Genomic DNA, 23,965 nt, shown 5'->3' with positions numbered 1-23,965 from the left:
AGTTAAGCACACCTATATACAACTGCCACATATAGTTATGTTTTCTAATGAAAGCACTAGCAGCATTAAAACACACTCTGGAATTATCATTATTATAATTATTTTTATATGGACATGGCCAACTTTCTGAAAACAAAGCATGCAGTGTCTTCACAATCAAGTCTAAAGACGGTCTTTTGGAAGAGGACGGCTTACCCATGGCTTTTTCCTCAGACTTCAGTGCTTCAGTAACTTTGTGCTGCACTTCAGGAGCAGCCTCTGCTACTTTTGAATCTATGCTTTTGGCACTTGCAGATTTGGATAATTCTGATTCGGAAGATTTCTGGGACAACTGAAGTTGAATGGTAAACTTCTCGTGCTATAAAACATTGAAAAATGGAAGTGAAACATCAAGAAGTAAAGTCAACCGTAGTGAATAGTAGGTTTCAAAAGAAGCTAAGTAAACACTTTTACCTTTAGAGCTTCTTCAGGGACCCTCATTTCTCCTTGTACTACAGTAAAAAGATTTGTATGTAAACAGGGCTAAGGAAGAATATAACCTCCAATTTCTGGTAATTGAGCTAAAAATGGTCATCAAATATAATTTAGAAATTGTTGTATTTCAACAGGTAATTATAGAAGAATTATATTTCCCCTGAAGAGTTAAATATTAAAATATGCTCACAAATATAAACATTTTCATTTTAAAACAGTGAAAATCTTAAGATCCAGCACATTTTCTAATTTTAATGGTGACCCTCAAGAAGCAAACAACTGGGTAATTAATCAGAGCACAGACATTTTCAGTTTTCCCTAACAATAATATAATTACAATGAAGAAAGAGTACACGATTACATTAACAGCAAGTCACAAAAATGTAAGGAAATATCTCAATGATTAACCAACAGCAATCCCTAAAAGAATTTGATTACTCAGACTTCTTTGGCATTGACAAAAATGAAGTTCATTTCACAAGTGCAAAAGAAATGCTATAATTAGGGTTTGTACAGCAACAACCACCATGACCATCCCCATGATTGCAATCAAGGTCACATTACATTATCAAACAATGGATTCTATACGAAGATTAGATTAGAACAAGTGCTAGACATAATGAATGCTTTCATTATTAAGCCAAAAATAACAAAGCCTCTGTATATTAAAAAGATCTATTCACTAAAGAGTAGAGGTCACATTTCCCACCATTACTTAACGCTATAATGAAAGGACTTTTATAACCATGTACTAAATTCTGTTCTTCACGAGATCAGAGAACTCATGACTTCAAGTGTAGAAAGCTGTAATTATCATGACTACTTGGGGGAAAAAGATGACTTCCCAAGCATAAAGGAAGTAGTAAACTTGTTAGTGAGTACTTATGCTTCTACTTCTTAAAATAATAAAAATTCAGAATTGTAAATAATTATAAAGAGCTTTGGGAAATAGTCTGTTCAATTCCATTAATCCTTCCTGTTTCATAAATAAAGAACTTGGGTAGTGGACAGAAACCAAAACAAGAGTCTAGTCAAGTGAATCCCAGGCCAGGGCTCTCCTATTAATCGACATTGCTTTTTCCTATAGCTTTGAAATATTAAAATTTTCCTTTTTATCACATTCATATGCTGGTATATATTTGCTGGTACATACGGAAATCACACATTAAGTATATTTAATAAAAGATAATGTCTAAATTGCAAACATATGGAATCAACCTAAATGTCCATCAACTGATAAGCAGATTAAGAAAATGTGGTATACATACAACATGGAATACTACCCAACCATAAAAAAGAATGAAAGTGTCTTTTGCAGCAACTTGTATGGAACTGAAGGCTATTATTCCAAGGAAAGTAACTCAGGATCAAAACCCAAATGCCATATGTTCTCACTTCCAAGTTGGGCCTAAGCTGTGGGTACACAAAGGCATATAGAGTGGTAGAATGGATACTGGATACTCAGAAGTGGGGAAGTTGGAAGGGGGATGAGGGATGAAAAACTACCTATTAGGGTACAATGTACACTACTCAGATGGTGGGGGCACTAAAATTCCAGACTTCACCACTGTACAATTTATCCATGTACCCAAAAAAATCACTTGTACACCTAAAGCTATTGAAATTTTTAAAAAAAGACAAAAAATGTGATTAAGCTATTATAAAACCTAGAATTTCATAAGTATACATATATTCACATATTTATATGAATTTTATATAAACATATAAATGCATATATATGTTTATATAAAACCACATTGGCTGACACTGTATGTGCTCACTTGACATTGACTCAACTACTGCAGATATTACTGAAGATTTTCATTCTTTTCTGAAAACTGCTTTTTATCTAATGTTACAGATGTGAGTTCCATGAAGCAATATGATGGTAAAAACTTTGCTTTAAATATAATAATAATAATGTCTAATAATTTTGTTTTACCCCAAAACTCATAAACAGCTAGAGAAGATTCATAGCATTCCTTTTTCAATGAAAAAAAGCATTAAAAATTGACAGTCATTACCATTTTTCAACGGAAAACACGGGACTTTAATCTGTTGTGAGGGTTTTCTGGTGCTTCAGGCTTGCCTCTTGGGAGTGCCTGAAGGTGGCTAGTCTGGGGTATCCTCTTTAAACCTGGATGTGCTTCAGGTTATGGAGAGCTTGAGAAAGCTATCCTTCTCAGATTCAAACATTTTACCTTCCAAAAAGGTTTCTGTGTGTGGGAATGAAGAAGACCTCAAGAAGTCTGTTTGGGTAATTAATTCATCTAAGAACTCTGGCGTAACTGTGAGATTTGGAGACTGCTCTAGCCCCAGCTTTGACCTCCAAGGCTACACCACCTTCTTAGTGATGCAGACCTATGTAGCTATTTTTAACTTGCTAATAAAGAAAAATGACAAACTGAGGTACAATCACTTATGATATCAGTAAGTTATAAAAAGTTTGAATTCTTGCTTATTAAAAATCATAATTTTATAGGTTATTCCCCACTTCTTTATGTAAGACTATGATTTCTATTCTAAGTCATCCCACTGTATTGACATAAGTCAATTTATTCAAGAAATGTTTAACTAAAAGTTACAGGTGGAAACTCAGCTGCATACTAGTAATGTGTTCTTAGATACAGTTCTTCCCACACTTTTAATGACAAGATTAAAAACAGAGCAAAATTTTTAAGTGTTAGTTATTCTGAGGGGTATGATCTAAAATATGAAATGAGAGATATCACTGTAAACATTTCTTTCAAAAGTCATGTCAGATAAATAAGAATACTTGAATAAAATTATTTTATACAAGGAATGAGTGGAAAAACACATTTTTCAAAATTAATATATTTTATACATGGGATTTTTAAAAAATGTAATAATGCTAGCCCAAGAAATCCTTAAGGTTACCCAAAAAATGTTTCTTTTGCATTAAAAATATGAAAAATTTCCCTCATTTAACAATAATTGATAATAAAACATACAATTATTTGCTAATTTAGAGTATTAGCACGGTAGGTCCTAGGAAATAATAAGGGTTTAAAAGAAAGTTAATAGCAGGAAACTTTCAAGGGGAAAATTTTTATCTATTTGCTTAATTTTGCCTATATCTTCAGAAAAACATATCATTTTATTTTAGGAGATGACTATCTTTCCAACTTGTGGAAGCCCCTGTTCTTTAAAAACATAGTTTCCAAACAACTGATTTAAACTTCTCTATCACTTCATTCTTTCATCTGAAAAAGTTCACTTCCATTGATTTTTAAAATTTCTTTTATGCTTTGAGAAATGTCCTCTAGTTTTGAAATGTTAATAGTATTAATATGTTCATGTTTTGTTATGGATACCACATAAATAAGGAAAAATCTTAACTTCTCTGAATGAAAGTTCTTAATTTTTACTTACATTTAACTTCCCCTTGATCATTTTCACAGCCATTATGCCTTTTAGCGTCCCCTTGATCATATTTAGCAGTTTGGTGGTGACAGCCCACCAAATGGAAGTACAGATTAATTATAGTTTTAGATGCTATGACATGATGTGTTGGAATTTTTTCAACCTGGTTCCTAATATGATTAACCCAATCATTTTGTGGGCCATTATGCAGTAATATACAACTTCTTTTGGAAAATATATAAATCACAATTTTAAAATAAAAGGTACTGGGTTCTTACTTATGATGACTTATATGATTGAAATGATGAGGGGGGTAGATCTTGAGATTCAAGATACTTAAGTAATGTTTAAATGATTTCCCACTAAATGTGGAAACCATACTACACTCTGATTTTCCTCCTAGCACAACAGCAGTTTCTTCTTAGTCTCTTTTACTGGTTCCTAATCTCACCCACCTCTTAGTATTGGAATGTACCAGGTGTCAGTCCTTGAACTTCTCATCAATCTGTATTAATTCCCTTAATGATCTCATTCAGTGTTATGGTTTAAAATATTATTTATATAATATTTTATATAAATAAAATGTGGGGATAATATAAATCCCCACATTCATGTCTTTAGCTTCTACCTCATCCCTGGATTCAACTTTACATTCAATTCCCCCAAATGAACTTATCAATCTTCTGGATAAGATGGAGTAAAAGAATTGGATTTATTCCCCTACATTAAACAACTAAGGGATGGGTAAAACACATGAAACAATGTTTTACAGAACAATCAGCATCAGACAACAGAAGACATGATCTCTGAGAGAAGAGCAACCTCTTTAAATGACAACTGATTTTTTATTAACACAATATAGTACGGGGTTTGTGAGACATAAAAATTAAATACATGACATCATAGCACAAAGGTTAGGAGAGAAAAAAGTATACTGCTGTAATGTTCTCGTACAATATGTAAAGTGGTACATCACTTGAGGATCAAATTTGAAATTAAAGACATCATAAGTCGTAAAGCTACCACTAAAAGAACAAAAACAAAAATTATTGCTAATAAGACAACAAAAGAGATAAAAGGAAATAATAAAAAAAATCAAATAACTCAAATGAAATCAGAAGTGGAGAAAAAGAAAACATAAAACAGAACACAAAATTCAAATGATACATTTAAACCTAACCACATCAATTATCACATTAAATGTGAGTGGCCTAAATCCCCAAATAAAGGCAGAAATTATCACATCAGATAAAAAAACAACTACATGCTGCCTACTTTATATGTAAAGACAAACAGAGTAAAAGTTAAAAAAATATAGACAAAAGAAAGCTGGAACAACTATAATATTGAGACAAACCAGATTTCAGAGCAAAGACTCTTATTGTGAATAAAGTAGGCCATTTCATAATGATAGAGGGGATAATTCACCAAGAGAACATAATCATCCCAGTTGTCTATACAAGCCTGCATATTCTGCACATGTACCCCAAAATTAAAGTATAATTTTAAAAAGTCAAAAATAAAAATGAATAAATATCACTGTTAGTATCAAAAAAAAAAAAGTGCTGCAAATGACATGAAGAAAAAGTTCTGCATGGAGAAGGAGGCTAACCTGAAATTACTGCCTGAGACTTCAATACCTTTCTTAATAATTGAAAGAGTAAGAAGACAATAAATCAGTAAAATACAGCAGACCTGAACACCACCACCAAGGCAACTTGGCCTAACTAACATTTATAGAACATTCCAACCCCCAAATAGCAGAATGCATATCCTTTTTAAGTACATATGGAACATTTACCAAGATAGAACATATTCTGGGCCACAGAACAAGTCTCAATAAATTCAAAAGGATTTGAGACATACAAAGTATGTTCTTTGAGCAAAATGGAATCAGAAATCAGTAGCAAAAATATCTCTGGAAAACTCCCCAAATATTTAGAAACTAAACAAACTTATAATAATCTATGACTCAAAGAAGACACTGAAACGGAAATCTGAAACATTATAGTAGTAATTAGGGAAAAATTTATAGCTCTAAATATCAGTATTAGAAAAGAAAGGTCTCAACTGTATGACCTCAGCTTCTACCTAGAAGGAAGGAAATAATAAACATAAATCAAATAGAAAACAGAAAAATTGTGAAAACTTGGTTGAGCATAAAGCTGGTATTTTGAGAAGATTCTTCCTATTTTCTCCACAAAAATTCTACCTATAGAATTCTCTATCAGTTAATGCTGCCTTCCTTTATCATATTGCTTAGGCCTAAATTCAGGTTTATCCTTGACTCTTTCTTTTACTTTACATCCAATCTAATCAGAAAATTTTATTGGCTCCATCTACAAAATATACACAGAATCCTTCCATTTCTCATTTCTCATTACCTCCAGGTATATCACCCTGAGCCAAACCTCCTTTATTGTTCACCTGAACTACTGCAATAGCCTCCTCACTGGTCTCCCTTTTTATACCCCTGCCCACTCCACCCTTAGTTTTCTTTGAACAACAGAAGCCAGAGGATCTCTTCAGACATGTCATTTATCACTTGTCTGATTAAAAAAAAACCCTCCAAAGACTACCCACTTCACTCAGAATAAAAGTTAAAATCTTATAATTTCCTACAAGAACTGATACATTCTGACCCCTAACATAGTCACGTTCTTTGCTGGCTCCAACCACACTGGCTTTTAAATGCTATTCCTCCAATATGTCAAACATGTCTCTGCTTCCAAGTCCTTTGCACTACAGTCTCATCCGTTTGTGGGACAATTTCTCCACATATCATATGGCTACCTTCTCCACATCTTTGCCCCAGTGCTGGCTTCTCAGTGAGGTCTTCATGAATATCCTTTGTAAAATTCTAACTTCCCATTTACCAACACTAGCTCTCTGCCTCCCCCTTTCACACTTTTTTCCGTAGAACTTAGCACCCTGTAATACCCTCACTTCTTGTATGTGCTGTCAGTCTCTTCAAGCCCATTAAAATATAAACTACAGGAGGACAGTGATTATGATCTATTTTATTCACAATTATATTCCCCAAACCACTGGGACTGTGCCTGACACATAGGACAAGAGATCGAGACCATCCTGGTCAACATGGTGAAACCCCGTCTCTACTAAAATTACAAAAAATTAGCTGGGCACGGTGGTGCGCGCCTGTAGTCCCAGCTACTCGGGAGGCTGAGGCAGGAGAATTGCCTGAACCCAGGAGGCGGAGGTTGCAGTGAGCCAAGATCGCGCCATTGCACTCCAGCCTGGGTAACAAAATCGAAACTCCGTCTCAAAAAAAAAAAAAAAAAAATTAGGAAATGAATAAACTTAGGTTTCCTTATCAGCCTCATTTTTGGCTACCTGAAGATTTATTACCACTTTCTGAAGTTTTTCTTGATTACTGCAGCATTTTAACACTACTCATGAGTTTACTGTCATTTAAAAAATGTGTGTATTTCACTGAGTATGTGCTTTTCTAATTCACTTATTTTTCCAGTTAGAAAAAAGACTTCTGATAGATAAATTATGTTGCCTAATCCTAGTCTCAATCCATGTTTGCTCCTTCTATTGCTGTACATTTTATTTATTTGAGACAGAGTCTCGTTCTGTCACCCACACTGGAGTGCAGTGGTGCAACCTCGGCTCACTGCAACTGCCGCCTCCCAGATTCAAGTAATTCTCCTTGCCTCAGCCTCCTGAGTAGCTGGGATTACAGGCACCTGCCACCAGGCCTGGCTAATTTTTGTATTTTTTTGGTAGAGATGGGCTTTCACCATGTTAGCCAGGCTGGTCTTGAACTCTTGACCTCAGGTGATCCACCCACTTCAGCCTTCCAAAGTGCTGGTATTACAGGTGTGAGCCACCACACCTGGCCTGCTGTAGCATTTTAATTAAAATAGTTTTCCACTGCAAAGTATAGCAGTTTATAGATTGCCTATTAAGATTAATTTTAATTAGAATAAAGTACAAAAATGTCTTTAGTATAGCTAAGGAAACAAGTAAACATATAAAATCTGCTTTTAAAATTACATATATAATATAATTTCTGCCACTATAACAGATGCTATTTTAAAATAATAAAATTACGTAAGTCTCCTCTGGGCATCCAGACAGTCGTTACGGTTCAACACTAAGTGTACAACTCTGAATAAGTCTTTGGGCCAAAACATTTGTCCCAACAATTTTAGACAGACATATTATAAGCTGGTACCTAAGAGAAAAATGTCAGTTTGCTATTAAGAAATTAGTATACTACCTATAAAAGCATGAGGTTTCTTCCTCAACAGTTTCTTCTTGATTTAAAATTCCCAAAGTTAACTTTACAGAGTTTTACTAAAACTTGAATTTCCTACTATTTTCTCATGATTTGAAACAGTTGATGCCAAATTAGATTAAAGTTGGTACCTAAATTCAAAATGTATTTGTTCTTGATGAAACTTATGCTGGTAGAAAATGACACCTGTTCATTAAGGCTTTAATGCTAATTCTTATTTATTTTACATGAAGCATATTTTTTTAAAAAGACTTAAAATATATGAAAGTATTACTATTTAATGGTTTGGCTTTTTGTATATTCCTTTGGCTCTACAAGTGTGAACATTATAAGGTATGCTACAAAACTTTCATTTAATTCTAGATTTAAAATTTTAAAATTTTAGTATTATTTTTCATAATTTTTTTTTTTTTTTGAGACAGAGTCTCACTGTGTTGCCCAGACTGGAGGGCAGTCGTGTGATCTCGGCTCACTGCAACCTCCACTTCCTGGGTTCAAGCGATTTTCCTGCCTTGGTCTCTTGAGTAGCTGGGATTACAGGCACCCACCACCATGCCTGGCTAACTTTTTTGTATTTTTAGTAGTTATGGGGTTTCAGCATGTTGGTCAGGCTAGTCTTGAACTCCTGACTTCATGATCTGCCTGCCTCAATCTCAAAGTGCTGGGATTACAGACATGAGCCACCATGCCCAGCCTACTTTTCATACATTTCAAGGAACAATTTTATAGTGTTAATACATTTACTTTGAGCAACAACTCTATTTCCGTGAGACTACACTTTTTCTGCTACAGTGACAAAAGTCCATCCAAATTGCTATGTTTAATACATTCTTTATTACCAAAGTCATGATAAAGGTAGTAATTCAAAAAAACTAAAACTCAAAACATTCAGCATAGTGGAATAGCTGTATTTTAATTAAATGTAATTAAGTCCTTTCTACAAAGCTTCTTGCCCATTATGAATAGAAATGTTTTCACTCTTCTGCAATCATCCTCCTTCCTTTCACTAGTGATTCTTCATACTACCCCATGGAGTTTAATAGTCATGTCCTTGTTCAGTTATTAGATTTCTAATTTTAAACTAAGAATTTTAAATACACATTAACTGTATCATGTAGATTAATCAGGGAGTATAGGTCTTAGAAGACACAGGATATTGAAAAGTTTGAATTAAATAGGCAATATAGCTGTGATGCCTAAAACAGTAATGGCAGGGATGGAAGGAAAGCAGGTTTAAATTCTTACATTCATCCCAGAAGGCTGATGTGCATCATGCTCCACCTGAAAGCAATCCCTAGGCTGGACTAAAATTAAACATTCCCTCGTCCTCTCCCCAGTTACATTGTTTGATGCTCAAATTATATATGCAACGGCACTTCAGGGAGACTGCTGCTGAAACTATATAAATAGAGAGAGAGAGAAAAAAACAACAAAAAACGCTGAGTCCACCACCTTTTCCAGGATTATTTTGAGGAACAGGCGTAATAACTAAAAATATATACGTACTATTTTTAAACATGCATTTTAGTATAGGTGGGCGCCCAATAAATAGAAATTTCTGGCATATCTATATCGTAAATTGTTTTAAAAATGCTAATTTCCATCAGAGTAAATACATTTGAATAAATTTAATAAGTACACAAAATCATTTAAGGATATCATATCCAAATCTCAGCTTATCTTCAAGTTTCAAGGTGATATAAGTCTGTTCCGGAATCCTTACATCATTCACAAAAGTCTACAAGAAAGAAACAAGAGATGTTAGGTTACATATGAAGTATTCTTACATTTCAGATAAGTAAATTCTCAAACCTGATGCTTAAAAGTATGTATCACATGGTGGCTATTACAGCCTGAGTATCGTAAGATGTGCCATACAGCCTATAGGCTGATAAATAATTTTATGCTAAGCCTTTTATCTCTATTACTGGTAACACACAAAGAACCCAGTGCTGCCAAGATGAATTTAGGCACTTAGAATAGTTCTTAAAAATGGTGCCAAGAAAAGCTCTTAATCTGAAGCTGGCAAATGATTAAGGGTGAAATATTTAACTGTTAGTATACCATCAGAGTTCACTGGACCCAATTTTAGCTTTCTGAGAAATTCTGACTATGTGTAAGAATTAACATTTCATTACTTTTATTTTTGGAATTATTATAAAGAAGAAGAAGAAAATTTACTTTAAGAAAAGAGAATAAAACTCATTTTATTTTGCAACTGTCATGAGTCCTTTGCATTCCTTTATGAATTTGAGATATAAGGTTTCAAGGATCTTATTTTTCTGCTATTTTATCATCCTAGTAACTATTTCATCTTTACTCATCAATTATTTCTAACAATGCTAAAAGTGACCCAAATAACAAGACAAAAGAATAACAGAATGACAGAACAGCAATAACCAACAAAAAAATATTGTAAGCCACATCTAATATTATATTTATTTTCCTTCCTTCCTTCCTTCCTCTTCTCCCCTCCCCTCCCCTCCACTTTCCCTACCTTCCCTCCCTCCCTCCCTCCCTCCCTCCCTCCCTTCCTTTCCTTCCTTTTCTCTTTTCTCTCTCTTTCCTTTTTGAGACAAGGTCACAGTGGTATCATCATGGTGCACTGCAGCCTTGATTTCCAGGGCTCAGGTTATTTTCCTACCTCAGCCTCCTGAGTAGTCGGAACTACAGGTGCATGCCACCACGCCCAGCTAATTTTTATGTATTTTTTGTAGAGACAGGTTCTCCCTGTGTTGCCCAAGCTGATCTCAAACTCCTGGGCTCAAATGATATGCTCACTATGGCCTCTCAAAATGCTGGGATTACAGGCGTGACCCACCATGCCTGGCTAAATTATATTTTCCAGTGGGCACATAAAAAAGGAGACAAGATAGAGGTGAAATTAGTTTTAATAATATATCATAAATTTCACCCAATATATCCAAAATAGTACCATTTCAATATATTATCAATATAAAAACTAACAAGATATTTTACATTCTTTTTTTGTACTATGTCTTTAAAATTTAGTCCACATTTCAAGTGCTCAACAGGCACACATGGCTATTGGCTATTGTGAAAAGCACAGACCTAGAAGCATGATGCAATAGTGAAATAAATCACTATCTCATCATTCTTTAGTTATCTTACTGCAGTGGCCAAAATAGTCATCATCTTCCCAAGAAGATATAAAAGACATCTGGAGATAAAATCTTTATACATTTTGGGGTTTCTTTTTTCACCTATTAAAGAACACAGCTGAAAATTCAGAATTTCTGATTTAACATTCACAAAGACAAAGAGAAGAAAACAGGAAGATATTTCATAATTATAAGATAAATACAAGAGACAGTGGCATTCTAGATTATGATAACGATAAAATTGACAGCATAAGCAAATTGTTAGACTACATGTCTTCAGATGAAGACAGTCATAGACACTTTTTCTTCTAATGCAAGAATCAATGAGAAATAATGTTTCCATGGAAAAAAGAAATTTTCATCCAGTTAGTCATTCAATAAGAATCATGCAGTATTTTTCAAAAAGAATCTGAATGATTTGGGGTTTTGTGGGGATTTTGTTTTTGGGGGTTTTGAGACAGCGTTTTGCTCTGTCACCCAGGATGGAGTGCAGTGACATGGACCACATCTCATTCTGCAGCCTCGACCTCCCAGGCTCAGGTGATTTTCCCACTTCAGCCTCCTTGGTAGCTGGGACTAGAGGCTGCCATGTGCCACCACGCCCCGCTAATTTTGGAATTTTTTGTAGACGGGGTCTATGTTGTCCAGGCTGGTCTTGAATTCCTGGGCTCAAGCGATCCTCTGTGTTGGCCTCCCAAAGTGCTGGGATTACAGGTATAAGTCACCAAGGCCAGCCTCATTTTAAAAAAAGTGTTATATTTTACAAAAATGTTGGTAGCGTTCTTTTTTTTTTTTTTAATCTGTGTTCCAATACTTATTTGATATGGTATGTAAGCGACATATTCTCAACACAAGTGTCTATACAAAGATGACTAGAAGGGAAGAGATGATGCAGAAATAAAATGACTGGATTTATCTTCTAATTATTGTTTATAAAACTAAAAACAACAAGTGTTTTGCAGTTATAGAGGAAGAAAAGATGGCCAATCTCTTAACAAAATTATAAGCTGTTAAAGTTTTTAAATCACTGTTTTGACCATGCAAGAACAAGAAGAACCAGAAATAATACACTAGAACCAACTAAAGATATACAGTATTTGAGATCTGGAACCAACAGTTATAAGATGGATACACGCTCCAGGTGAATACATGTCAACTGATGAGCAGTTAGTCGCACTCAAACAACATTGCCCATTTTGGGTAGTATATACCTTTAAACACCAGAAAAATATGGAATAAAAATTTGAGTTTGTCACGTCTAATTTTTTATTAAAATTTCAAGTTGTTTTAATTACCTTTTTATTCTTACTTTTGTCAATTATCTGTACAAATACATGTATTACATATATATAATGTATTTTTTTAAAAAAGAATACACTGGATACAGATGGCAAATGGTGATAACTATCTTTCCTGGCATACTAAGAGTTAAAGGCCTAGACTTTTGCTAGATTTATAGAACACGGAACAAAGTTTATGCTTAATTGCCTATGCAGACATCAAATAAACACCCAACAAATTTTTCTTTGATAAACTGAAATTTTAAAAATTACGTTATTCTTTCCTTTTTATTTCCATTTTTATCATCTTCTATTTTATTACATTTAAGGTGGCCATAACAGCTTATTTGAGAAGACTGCCCTTCCATTGTGAGGAATTTACAGTAAAATACATAAAGGGATTAGGTTATAATACTCTCAAATGTCTGCGCATAAATAGTTCTTTGTAATATGCCATAAAATAACAGTTTTAAGTCTACAAAAGAAATTAGGAAAAGTTACAATCTTAATTATAAGCATATATATGGAGACAGTGGAACATCATTAAAACTCTAGATTATATCTTAGGATGATTTATGAGTAATCTTAAATCACAAGCTTCCAACATGTTTTACAGAAAGGTTGAAATGGTAATATAAAGAAAATTCAAAGGCTTCAGAGACTTACAAACTCTTCAGGTTCAGTTCCAAAATGAGGACTTCAGAGTGTTTTAAAATTTATGTTTTGAGTTTACCAAAGTATATGGAGGATACAGTTATGTCCTGCTTAACAATGGGGAAATATTCTGAGAAATGCATCATTAAGCAATTTATTTCACTGTACAAACATTAGAGTGTACAGTATTTACACAAACCTAGATAACATAGCCTACTACACACCTGGGCTATATCGTATAGCCTATTGCTCCTAAAGGCTACAAATCTTTACAGTATGTTACTATACTGAATATTGCGTGCAATTGTAACACAGATAGAAATTTTTCAACTCAATTATCATCTCATGTGAGCACTGTGGTATATGGGGTCTGCCATTATGGGATGCATGATTGTAATCACAGAGAGCTGAGGAAAATGATAAAAAAGAATGAAAGAAAATGTTAATTTACTGATGTCTGGTATGCAAAAGATCAACAACTAGATACAGTATTGAAGATAAGTACTACAGTTTTGAGCCAATTTTATTTGAAACCGTCTAACAACCTAAAACACCATTCAAAAGGCCTATGATGACCTAGAAGATCCATTTAAGATTGCCTAACTTTCTGATAAATATTAAGCACCTGTTGTGTGTTGAACATGTGTACTAGGCATTTTTAGAGATCAAGAAACATAATTTTAACATGCTGCCATTTACGACTGAACTATTCCCTAAAGTCTAAAAAGGCTTAGTAAATATGAGCCAGACACAAAGTTTTAGCTCACAAACATGCAAGTGAAAACATCTGTGAGAAAACAGTCTTCTGAAGGTCTAAAATTACCAATGGAAAAGAGAAAATGTCAAAGAGCAAGAGGAAAAATCACTTAACTAGATCAAATTGTAATAACTTAGATATGGAAAAAATGAGTTTTGTTTCTTTGTCAGTGCCATTTGATCACACCTCTACCTGGTAGTGAGGAAAATGGGGCAAAGAGAATGAAGTAATCATCAAGATCTCGGAGCCCGGAAGTGGTAATGTTGGGATTTGAACTCAGGTCTTTGAACTACAAATCCTATGAGTGTTCCAAATCCAGAAAGATTAGGTCCCCAAGCTAAACCAGCTCCCCAAATCCTCCATTCAAACCACTAACCCCACAGAAGCAAACCGAACTTAGATAAATACCTATTTAATTTACATACAACTAAATGACATAATTGATAGCATAAAATCATACAGCCAGCATACATTATATTGATGATCTGGGAAACTGAACAGAGCACAATCACCTCAATCTCTCTACCAGCTACAAAAGCCTCCCCTCCTTCCCTAGCCTTTCCTTTTAACCTTTAGTGATGACCATTCTTTACTCGATGCCACACAGGTCTGATGCTGGCAGGAATTCTAGTGTGCAAAGGGGACACAGTGTAGCTGGCACACAGATTGCTTCGGGGGCAGTCCAGTAGCAAATGGCAGGGTTGGAATGGCACAGGAGTGGTGGGGCAGAGGCCATGGTGGCTACCAGAGGGGCAAGTGCTCTAGTGGAGGAGGCAGGAGGAACTGAAGGCAAAAGGGTTCCCAAGGAAAGAGAACCTTCAAGGGGCTTGCAGGAAAATGGACCATTAAAATATCAGCAACAAAGCCAATTGCAGCCTTCTCAGGCACAAGTCTCATTTCTGGTGGCAATTCCGTAAATTGTAGCTCTAGGTCCCTTGGGAGTGTATTCTGGGGTAGGGTGAAAGAAGACAAGAGTAGAAATGATCATTTTTAAGTTGGATTTAGTTGGTAAGTGATTTTTCTAAAAAGTAACAGTGAATTCTTTGAAAAGTATGTAGGCTACAGGGTGCTAAAACTGTCTTTGCTGCTTTTCTTACCATAATAAAAATAATTTAGATTTACTGAATGCTTAGTATGTACTGTTGTGTTTAAAATTATTAGCTTATTTATATCTTCACAACACATACAACACACTTACACAACCTGTGAATACCATTTTATTATTTCTATTTCTTAAAAAATGAGGAATAGAGAACTTAGGTAACTTGTCTAAGGTGACATCAAAGCTGGGTTCATAGCCACTACACTGTGTCCCCCTATCTCCAAAATGACTACTTTCAACCTGATGCTTAAAGTTCTAGAATAATATGGATCATAAGAGTAAATAGACTGTGAGTAACAGTCTACAAGTTCTCTTATGTCTAAAATGTATGATAGTTGGTAGTTTTTGACATGTTTTGGCTACTAAAGAGCTTTGTGGCATGTTTCTTAGGCTGTCATTTGTGTAATGTATATTTATCATTTATGTAATGCTTTAAAGTTCTATACTAAGCGCACACTCATATGTACTGTTACATTTAATCCTAACAACACTACAGAGCAGGAATTATCATTTCATTATTTAATTGCTAAAGCAAGATTCCGCACTGCATCTTTACTTTCACAGACTTCACCTCATTACATGTTCACACACTTTGGGAGACAGTATATATGAGGGAACTGAATTTCAGAGAGATTAAGTGATTTGCCTCAGGTTACAAATCCAGGGCCTGATTTCAAGTTCAAAATGCAGATGTTTCTCTCCATGAGTTAGGATATTTCATAATATTATTCAGCATAATCAAATTATAAGAAAGACCAACCTAGAGAAACATCATTCATATTTCACCTGATAATTTTTGGAACCAACAAATAATTTTCATATTTGATCACAGTCTTTCAAAAGACTAAAATGCTGATGTAATTCCCACTTATTATTTTCCAAAACAATAATGTAGAGATATACAGACTACTACTGTTAATCTGTTGTCAAGATGAAACTTTCTAGACTCAAAGACAATATAACATTGTTAAAATATTCCACATATAGAAGTTAAAACTCTTCACTATAAATTCTTCAAGTAGAAAATTAATTCAGTTCCACTCAAAAAAGATTTACTGGGTTCAAGACTGTGCAGAGCCCTCTGCTAGGCACCGTGGTCACAGAAGCAGAAGGCACATGAACTTATTCAGGAGTTCAAAATTCAGCATAGCTACAGAGTTGTAAAAGTAGATTTAATACCAGGCTGATAAAGCACACGAGGCTTATGAGTGTGGAGAAGGAAGAGAGAAATTCTAGCAAACAGGAGTTGAGAAGCAAAATTGGTAACATTCATGCCTAATGTTACAACAGTTTCTATCTACTTTCCCATCTCTGTTTATTTTAATCCTTTCAACATGTTAACACTAGCAGCTTAAAATTCCTAAATGGGCCTCTCTTTCATCCCTTCAAAGAGAAGTAGAATTTGAGCTTTACTTTAAAAAATATGTAAAACTATAAATGGCAAGGGAGATGGGAGAAAGAGTAGACTAAGAAATTCTAAATTATTTGAAAAAAGAGACAGTATAGCAGGAAGACTAGTGTTGGAAGAAGAGCAAGCGAAAGAGCAGTGATGGAGCATCAGTCTGGAAAGGTGGATAATGCCAATGTGAGGATTTTCAGGGCAAACATGAAGAATGCAGACTTAATTCTATGCGCTTTGAGAAAAAAAAGGCTTGAATAAAACCAATAGGAAAACATGCCTACAAAAAATTTATACTTAAAGAATAAACATAAAAGTCCTTCAGTAGACAGCCAATTCAGAATTGGTAAACAAAAAATATATATATATTACCATATTTGCCAAATTTCCGCATGTTCTTGGATATAATGTTTGATGTATATTTGAAAAGTATTACTAGTTTGAAACAGCTGGGATACAATTATTTCTGTTAAATTCATTTTAAGAATTTCAACAGCACAGATATGAACAACACTGTACTTGCTTGTGTTAGCAGAACTGTTAAGAAAATGAAAAAACTGAAATAAGATAAATAATTCAGAACTTTAGCATTCTTTTTAGTTTGTGGCTACTTATATTATGGCAAATGTAGAAACACCAAATGAAGAAACAAGAAAAAATTCACAGCAGTTACAGAAAAATATATTCAAAGTATGAATTCCAAGAATAATGAACACTGGCATTTAGATAATGTACTATACTTGTTAAGGCAAATGGTTGTGTTTTACCTTTTTTACCCTAGCCAAGAAAGTTGTCTACTCTCTGGTATCTTTCCATCTGCCATCTTTCCATTCTTTTTTTTTTTTTTTTAAACACAGTCTCACTCTGTTGTCCAGGCTGGAGTGGTGCATTCTTGGCTTACTGCAACCTCTGCCTCCTAGGTTCAAGTGATTCTCCTGCCTCTGCCTCCTGAGCAGCTAGAACTACAGGCATGTGCACCAGCCTGGCTAATTTTTTTATTTTTAGCAGAGATGGGGTTTCACCATGTTGACCAGGCTGGTCTTGAACTCATGACCTCATGTGACCCATTTGCTCAGCCTCACAAAGTGCTGGGATTACATGCATGAGCCACTGTGCCAGCCTCCATTTTTATTTTCCAAAGTTAACCATTACTTCTCTGTCCCTGAGAGTACTTCTTTGCATTCTTACTGCCATGAATTTTTACTGTTTTCCCTCATACAAATTCCAGCCATACAGTGAAGTCAAGGTTAGGTTTCAAATCCTTAAAGAAGTCTTTTCTAGCCATCACAGACAATGACAACCACTTTCTGGATTCCCATGTATGTACTGCTTCCACAGCTTCTTTGTTGAAATATGGGCTAGTTTCATATTTTATTGGATGGTTCCCAAAGTGCTATGTACCTAATAAGCATTTAAAAGTAAAATACAAATTAAATAAAAAGGAAATATAGCTAGGAAATATAAGTTGACTTTTCTTCTTACAATATTAAACAAATGCTTGGACTGGTACTACTTGTGAAAATTTTTTTTTAAAAATTAAAAAAATATATTAAAGAAATGTTCAAACAGGACAAAAAAATAAACTCTGAACTTACTCCATTTAGGCTGCCCAAATCTTTCACTAAATGTTCATCCGTGGAGGCATCATAGTTGATCACAGCATGTTGCTTATCCACACTACGAGACTGAAAGGAATTTTTTAAGTTAATACAAAAAATACTAGAATAAATACCAATCACATTTTAACTAGATACCTAATATTAAACACAAGGAAATATTGAAGTAAATGTGGGTTAAGTGAGATTAAAATAGTGCTACCATACAATAAAAATTTAGCAACATTCCCCAAAGAGGAAAGCAGTCAAATTTTAAAGTTCTACTATTGAGAATTTACATCAGCTGATTTTGCTGAATGTATTAATTTTTTTTTTTTTTTTTTTTGAGACAAGAGTCTCACTCTGTCACCCAGGCCGGAGTGCAGTGGCATGATCTCGGTTCACTGCAACCTTTATCTCCTGGGTTCAAGGAATTCTTCTGCCTCAGCCTCCTGAGTAGCTGAGACTACAGGTGTGCACCATTACTCCTGGCTAATTTTTTGTATTTTTAGTAGAGATGTGTTTCACCACATTGGCCAGGCTGGTCTCGAACTCCTGACCTTGTGATCCGCCCGCCTCAGCCTCACAAAGTGCTGGGATTATAGGCGTGAGCCACTGCACCCAGCCTTAGCTTAAGTTTTTAAATTTAAAATCGTTTTAGAGAAATCGTGTGAATTATAATTTTATAATGTTTTATAGATCTTATTCTTAAAAAATATTTACCTTGTAGGATTTTCTTCTTTCAAAACTAAAAATGAGCATAAACTACTTAAAGAGTCCAAAGATTTAGAGGAAAAGGTACACAATATGATATGTTTCGGAACAAAATTATCTTCACTTAAAATATGGGTTCTAGAACTGGAATGCATGGGACAGCTCTAAGAGGGAAAGGGACTGGAAGTCAAAAAAGGTATTTTAATGGCAAACTGTGGTTTTTGAAAATTGCTTTTAAGTTTCTTTTAAAGCGCTCTCCCTCCCCACCCACGGGGCTTAGTGAGTTATTTGCAGATAGAAGCACCTGAAAGAAAAACTTAAGCCTGGTATTAAAAGGAATTGATATTAAAAGGAAATATCATTATAGTCACAGAAGAAATAGTCTGTGAACCAATGAATATGAACTTGATCACCATGTATTACAGGGTTACTGTATGAACTCTGGTATACTAAAAGCAAAGGAAGCATCAAAAATGGGGAACAGACATGACTTCCAGTTTCTGGTCCAACATGGAAAGAATTTGGAAGTCATCATTCCCATCTTCATAATAAGAAAAGTGTTAAGAAACTGAAAACCAAAAATCCATCTTAGTTTTATCAGCAACTTGGGGTCACAAGGCAAACTACCACCCTGAAAAGTAGAGAGATAAGCAAATACAGAGAGAATGACAGCTTGCCAGGAGCAAATGCCACTGCTAGAAACAGCCACTGGTAGGACAACTTAAAGGTGAAGTGATTAATTGCTGGAGACTTGAGTGTGGACCAACTTGAGATTTTAAAAAACTCCTGCATTAAATCTAAAAATTATTTAAAATTCATTTTTGCTTTCATTGTTTTAATTTTTTGTTCTTCTGATTAAACTAATGAAATACTAAATTCAGTTCCTAAGTTGGTAAGAAGCAACATAGCACCACTCAGCAAAATAATTTCACCATTTTGTCGATTTATCAAGTTGATCTAGTCTAAGGATAAACCTCTAAATGCTGTAAGTGAGATTTCAAGCACATGTAGGCTCTCAATAAATACTGAATGGATCCTGACAGATAATCTCTCTCTGAGGAAAAGAGTACACAGAAAATGGGCAGAAATCCTTTGGACAAGGGACTGAAATTCAAGGGAAAAAAATCTAAATTAGAGTGGAGAAAAGGCAAATTCCAAAGTAAAGTGAAAGGTTACCATCAGGTATAGGAATAAAGAAGTCGAATGGCTGCTCATGGAGCCAGAGAATGGTGGCCTTCGAAGGAGTGTGATAAACACAGATCAGGGATATTGAGAAAAAACTGATTTGAGGAGGAAGTAATTTAGGATAGGCTGCTTCACTAAGTCTACAACTTGTTTGAAATCTGGAATAGCCTTAATCTACAATGCACCCTGCCCTCCAGTTGCTCACGGTGAATACCAACGGTACATAAACACCTACAGCAAAAGATAGAGCACTCTGAAGACGTAGGAGGACAGAGCCCACTGACTCAAGTGAGGTGCCATTCCAACTGTGGGGATTAGTGAGTGCTGAGCGGGCCTGTTATGTGGGATCACAAGAATATGTCGTCTGTTTGTTTAATAAAGAGAGTAACAACTTTTCAAGAAGAGTAGTCAGGAACTCAAGGCAAGGAGTATCAGCTTAGTACTCACAGAACAAGACAATCCCATTTGTGTAACTATTTTTTTAAGAAAGCAGCCAATTAAAAAAATTCCTATGTTTTTAGTTATTATGACATATATATAATAACAATGTGTTTCAGCACCCACCACAGGAATTAAGCAGAAAACTGAGATTACTGAACATAATATAACTAGTGACTGGGTCAAGGAAAACTAGGGGAACAGTAAGAATATGTAATGGATATCTAACCACTTAAGTATTAATCTGTTTTCATTTGTACATAATCGAATTCACATTTCCTCTAGATTAAACTGAACCAGAGGTGTATGACAAATTGAAGTCCACAACCCATTTAAATATTTCAATGACAATTTAATAAAAATCTCTCAGAAATATATAATTTAAATCCTAACAAAGACTGCTAACTTAATCACATCTCTGATACTAATGGGAAAACCTTAGCTGATCTGAGCTTAAAACTGCAAAGACAGGCAATTTTGACCAGGCCCTTTATTCCTGTTACTTAAACTTCTGGTAAGAATTGAAGATTCTAGTCCCTGGCCTTTTATAGCAGGGGTGTCCAATATTTTGGTTTCCCTGTGACACATTGGAAGAAGAAGAATTGTCTTGGGCCACATATAAATACACTAACAATAGGTGATGAACTAAAAAAAATATATATTTTTTTGCAAAAAACTCATAATATTTTAGGCAAGTTTATGAATTTGTGTTGGGCCGTATCAAAGCTGTCCAGAGCTCCAGGTTGGACAAGGCTGGGGCTCAGGACAGAAATCAGATGGAAGAGGCACAGACTCGAAAAACACTTATTTTTCAGTGTTTTTCGAGTCTGTGCCTCTTCCATCTGATTTTTACTTCCGATAGAGACCCTCTTCCCAAGGCTGTGCACTACACTGTTGAGAATCCATTTTACTTCAAACTCTTTGGTTTTCTAGCTTTTCACGGATTGTTACCTTCTCCTTTCTTCCTTTAACTGAAATCTGCTGGCTTTGCCCCTGAGAAAACACTAATTCCATTGCATTCCCTTAAAGAAGATGCTAGCCATCTCTTAAAGCCAACATCCTGTTGAATTCAAAACGAGTCTGAATCCCTCCAGTTTACTCCTGTGGCTTTTGGACTATTACTTTTCCCCTTCAATGAATAACCCTTTACTGTTTTTGAAGCTTTTATCACCAGTTCTGTATGTATTCATTGCACAAACACACAAACCTCTCCTCAGATGCTGCAATCATTTGGGGTCACTCTAACTTAAACGTTTTGAAGATTTGAGGTTCTGGTTCTCAGACTTCCTTTTTCATTAAAACCGCTGTCTCGCCAAGACTGATATTAAATGTCCACATGGATGACCTGTATAAAAACCTAACATTCTCAACTCCCACAACCCAAATCCCTACCACATTTGGTATTTTATCACTCCCACTGATAGCCTTTACCAGGTGAAACTGATTCAACCTCTGGAATCTCAACTGTAATAGTCTCTTTGACTACATTATCTCATTCTTTAAGTTCTCTCAACTATTTATAATAGTTTACTGGCATAGTACTTTAGCGCTTTGACAGCAGCAAAACATCTAATATTCTGATCCTACTTTTTCTCCTAAGCAACTATATCCTTTTACCCTGACTTTATTTCCCTCTCTATATAACCAAGATCCTGCTGGCTTCAATTATCCCCTCTACGCTCACATCTGCCAAACCTCTACCTTTTGCTCAGACTCTTCTCCTCACTATTATCTTATTTGTTTCTAGCCTTCTGTTGAATATCTCAATCAAGATATCCCTTAGAAATGTCAAACCCAAAGTATACCTTCTTACCTCAATTTCACCTGTTTCCTCAATTCCACCTATTGCCAGAAACTCCAGATTTTAGAGACTTTTCCTCTCTTTCATTCATATATAACCAGAAGGCACATCCTACCTCTAATCTCTCCTACTCTTTTCTTCTTTTATTCATTTCAAATGATACTTTCTCTTCTTTAGAACTCCACCTTCTCTTCCTAGATTATTATAATTTCCTAACTCCTTTTACAGATTCCAGTTTCCAATTCCTGGGCAGTAAAACGGAATAGTTTAAACAATAGGTGCTGGACTTAGAACAAGTCAAGGCAACACTTCCCTCCTTAAAAACTCCGGAGTCCTCTTACTAAGGGAAAAAATATAAAGTCTTTAATACACCACCCAAGACCCTCCAAGATCTGGCCTTTTCTAGCCGCCAAGTCCTAATCTCTCAAAATGTTTGCCTTCATATTCTCTAGATAAACTACAACAGACTATTTAAATTACCTAAACAGATAAATGCCATGCTATCTTCAAAGTCATGTCCTCAACCACACTCTTAGCCTTCCAGAAAGCCATGTTCTAAGACTGAAGTCTTTCTGAATTTCTCATCCCCACATTCCTCCACAGGTAGAACTGACCAATCTCTCTTTTGTGCACCCAGTGTACCCCACACGAACTCCCATCACTGTCCTGGGTCATGCTATTTATACCTACATGTTTACATGTATGTCTCTTTCTACTAGACTCTAAACCCTTAAGGATACATAGACCCTATCTGTACACCTATTGATCCCCAGCACGTGGCAGAGAGCCTGGCACATGGCAGATGCTTAATAAAGGTTTGTGAGAAAAGAAATAACATATGCTACTTGACTAATCTCATTTCATAAAGAATGAGGTAGAGCTGGGCGCGGTGGCTCAAGCCTGTAATCCCAGCACTTTGGGAGGCTGAGGCGGGTGGATCACGAGGTCAAGAGATCGAGGCCATCCTGGTCAACACAGCGAAACCCCATCTCTACTAAAAATACAAAAAATCAGCTGGGCATGGTGGCGCGTGCCTGTAATCCCAGCTACTCAGGAGGCTGAGGCAGGAGAATTGCCTGAACCTGGGAGGCGGAGGTTGTGGTGAGCCGAGATCACGCCACCGCACTCCAGCCTGGGTAACAAGAGCGAAACTCGGTCTCAAAAAAAAAAAAAAAAGAATGAGGTAGAGATGTTTTCTAAGATAATAAAATAGCAGAAGTATTGAGGTTACAAAGTTTGGACTAATTTTAAGAAACCAACAAACTGGGTAGTTTTAAAAAACAGAACCCAAACAAAAAAACAATTCTGGCTCTGAGATAAAACCAGAAAACTGAGAAAACATCAAAATAATTTATAGCATCAATTCAGACCACCGGGTGACCAGTACGCCAATCTATTCTTATGGTCTGTATTTCCGAGAATACACTGGGTCTAGGACAGTACTAAAAGCAGTTGGCTACTATTAGATAAAGAACAATAGTTTTTTAGGAGTAGAGCCTGAGGAAAAGGTTTAAGTTATTTTTTATTGTCTGGTCATGCAGTTTCCTCATCAACTTTATATTATATTTAAAGAAAACAAAGCATAGGTTGGGCGTGGTAGTTCTCACGCCTGTAATCCCAACACTTTGGGAGGCTGAGGCAGGTGGACTGCTTGAGCCCATGAGTTTGAGACAAGCCTGGGCAACATGGTGAAATCTGTCTCTTAAAAAAAAAAAATCAGCCAGGCATGGTAGCATGCACCTGTAGGCTACCCAGGAGGCTGAGGTGAGAAGACCGCTTGAGCCAAGGAAGTA

General features: G+C 35.4%; 1 protein-coding gene across 9 annotated transcripts in view; it reads right to left on the bottom strand.

The window, feature by feature from the left end:
• The window catches only part of CEP170 (centrosomal protein 170), a 127,227-nt gene that overhangs the window by 72,424 nt on the left and 30,838 nt on the right, over nucleotides 1–23,965 (bottom strand). For all 9 annotated transcript variants that reach the window (XM_032242395.1, XM_032242396.1, XM_032242394.1 and 6 more), the window contains exons 3-6: nucleotides 18,035–18,124; nucleotides 9,785–9,863; nucleotides 454–512; nucleotides 196–358 (exon numbers count right to left, since the gene is read on the bottom strand). In XM_032242395.1, coding sequence (XP_032098286.1) covers nucleotides 196–358; nucleotides 454–512; nucleotides 9,785–9,863; nucleotides 18,035–18,124 — 391 coding nt within the window. The remainder of the gene's footprint in view (nucleotides 1–195; nucleotides 359–453; nucleotides 513–9,784; nucleotides 9,864–18,034; nucleotides 18,125–23,965) is intronic.

This window comes from Sapajus apella, unplaced genomic scaffold, assembly GCF_009761245.1.
Source record: "Sapajus apella isolate SASKATOON/1434 unplaced genomic scaffold, GSC_monkey_1.0 scaffold49, whole genome shotgun sequence".
NCBI lineage: Eukaryota > Metazoa > Chordata > Mammalia > Primates > Cebidae > Sapajus > Sapajus apella.
Note: the sequence above shows the minus strand (reverse complement) of the source record. Positions and strands in the feature narration are given on the sequence as shown.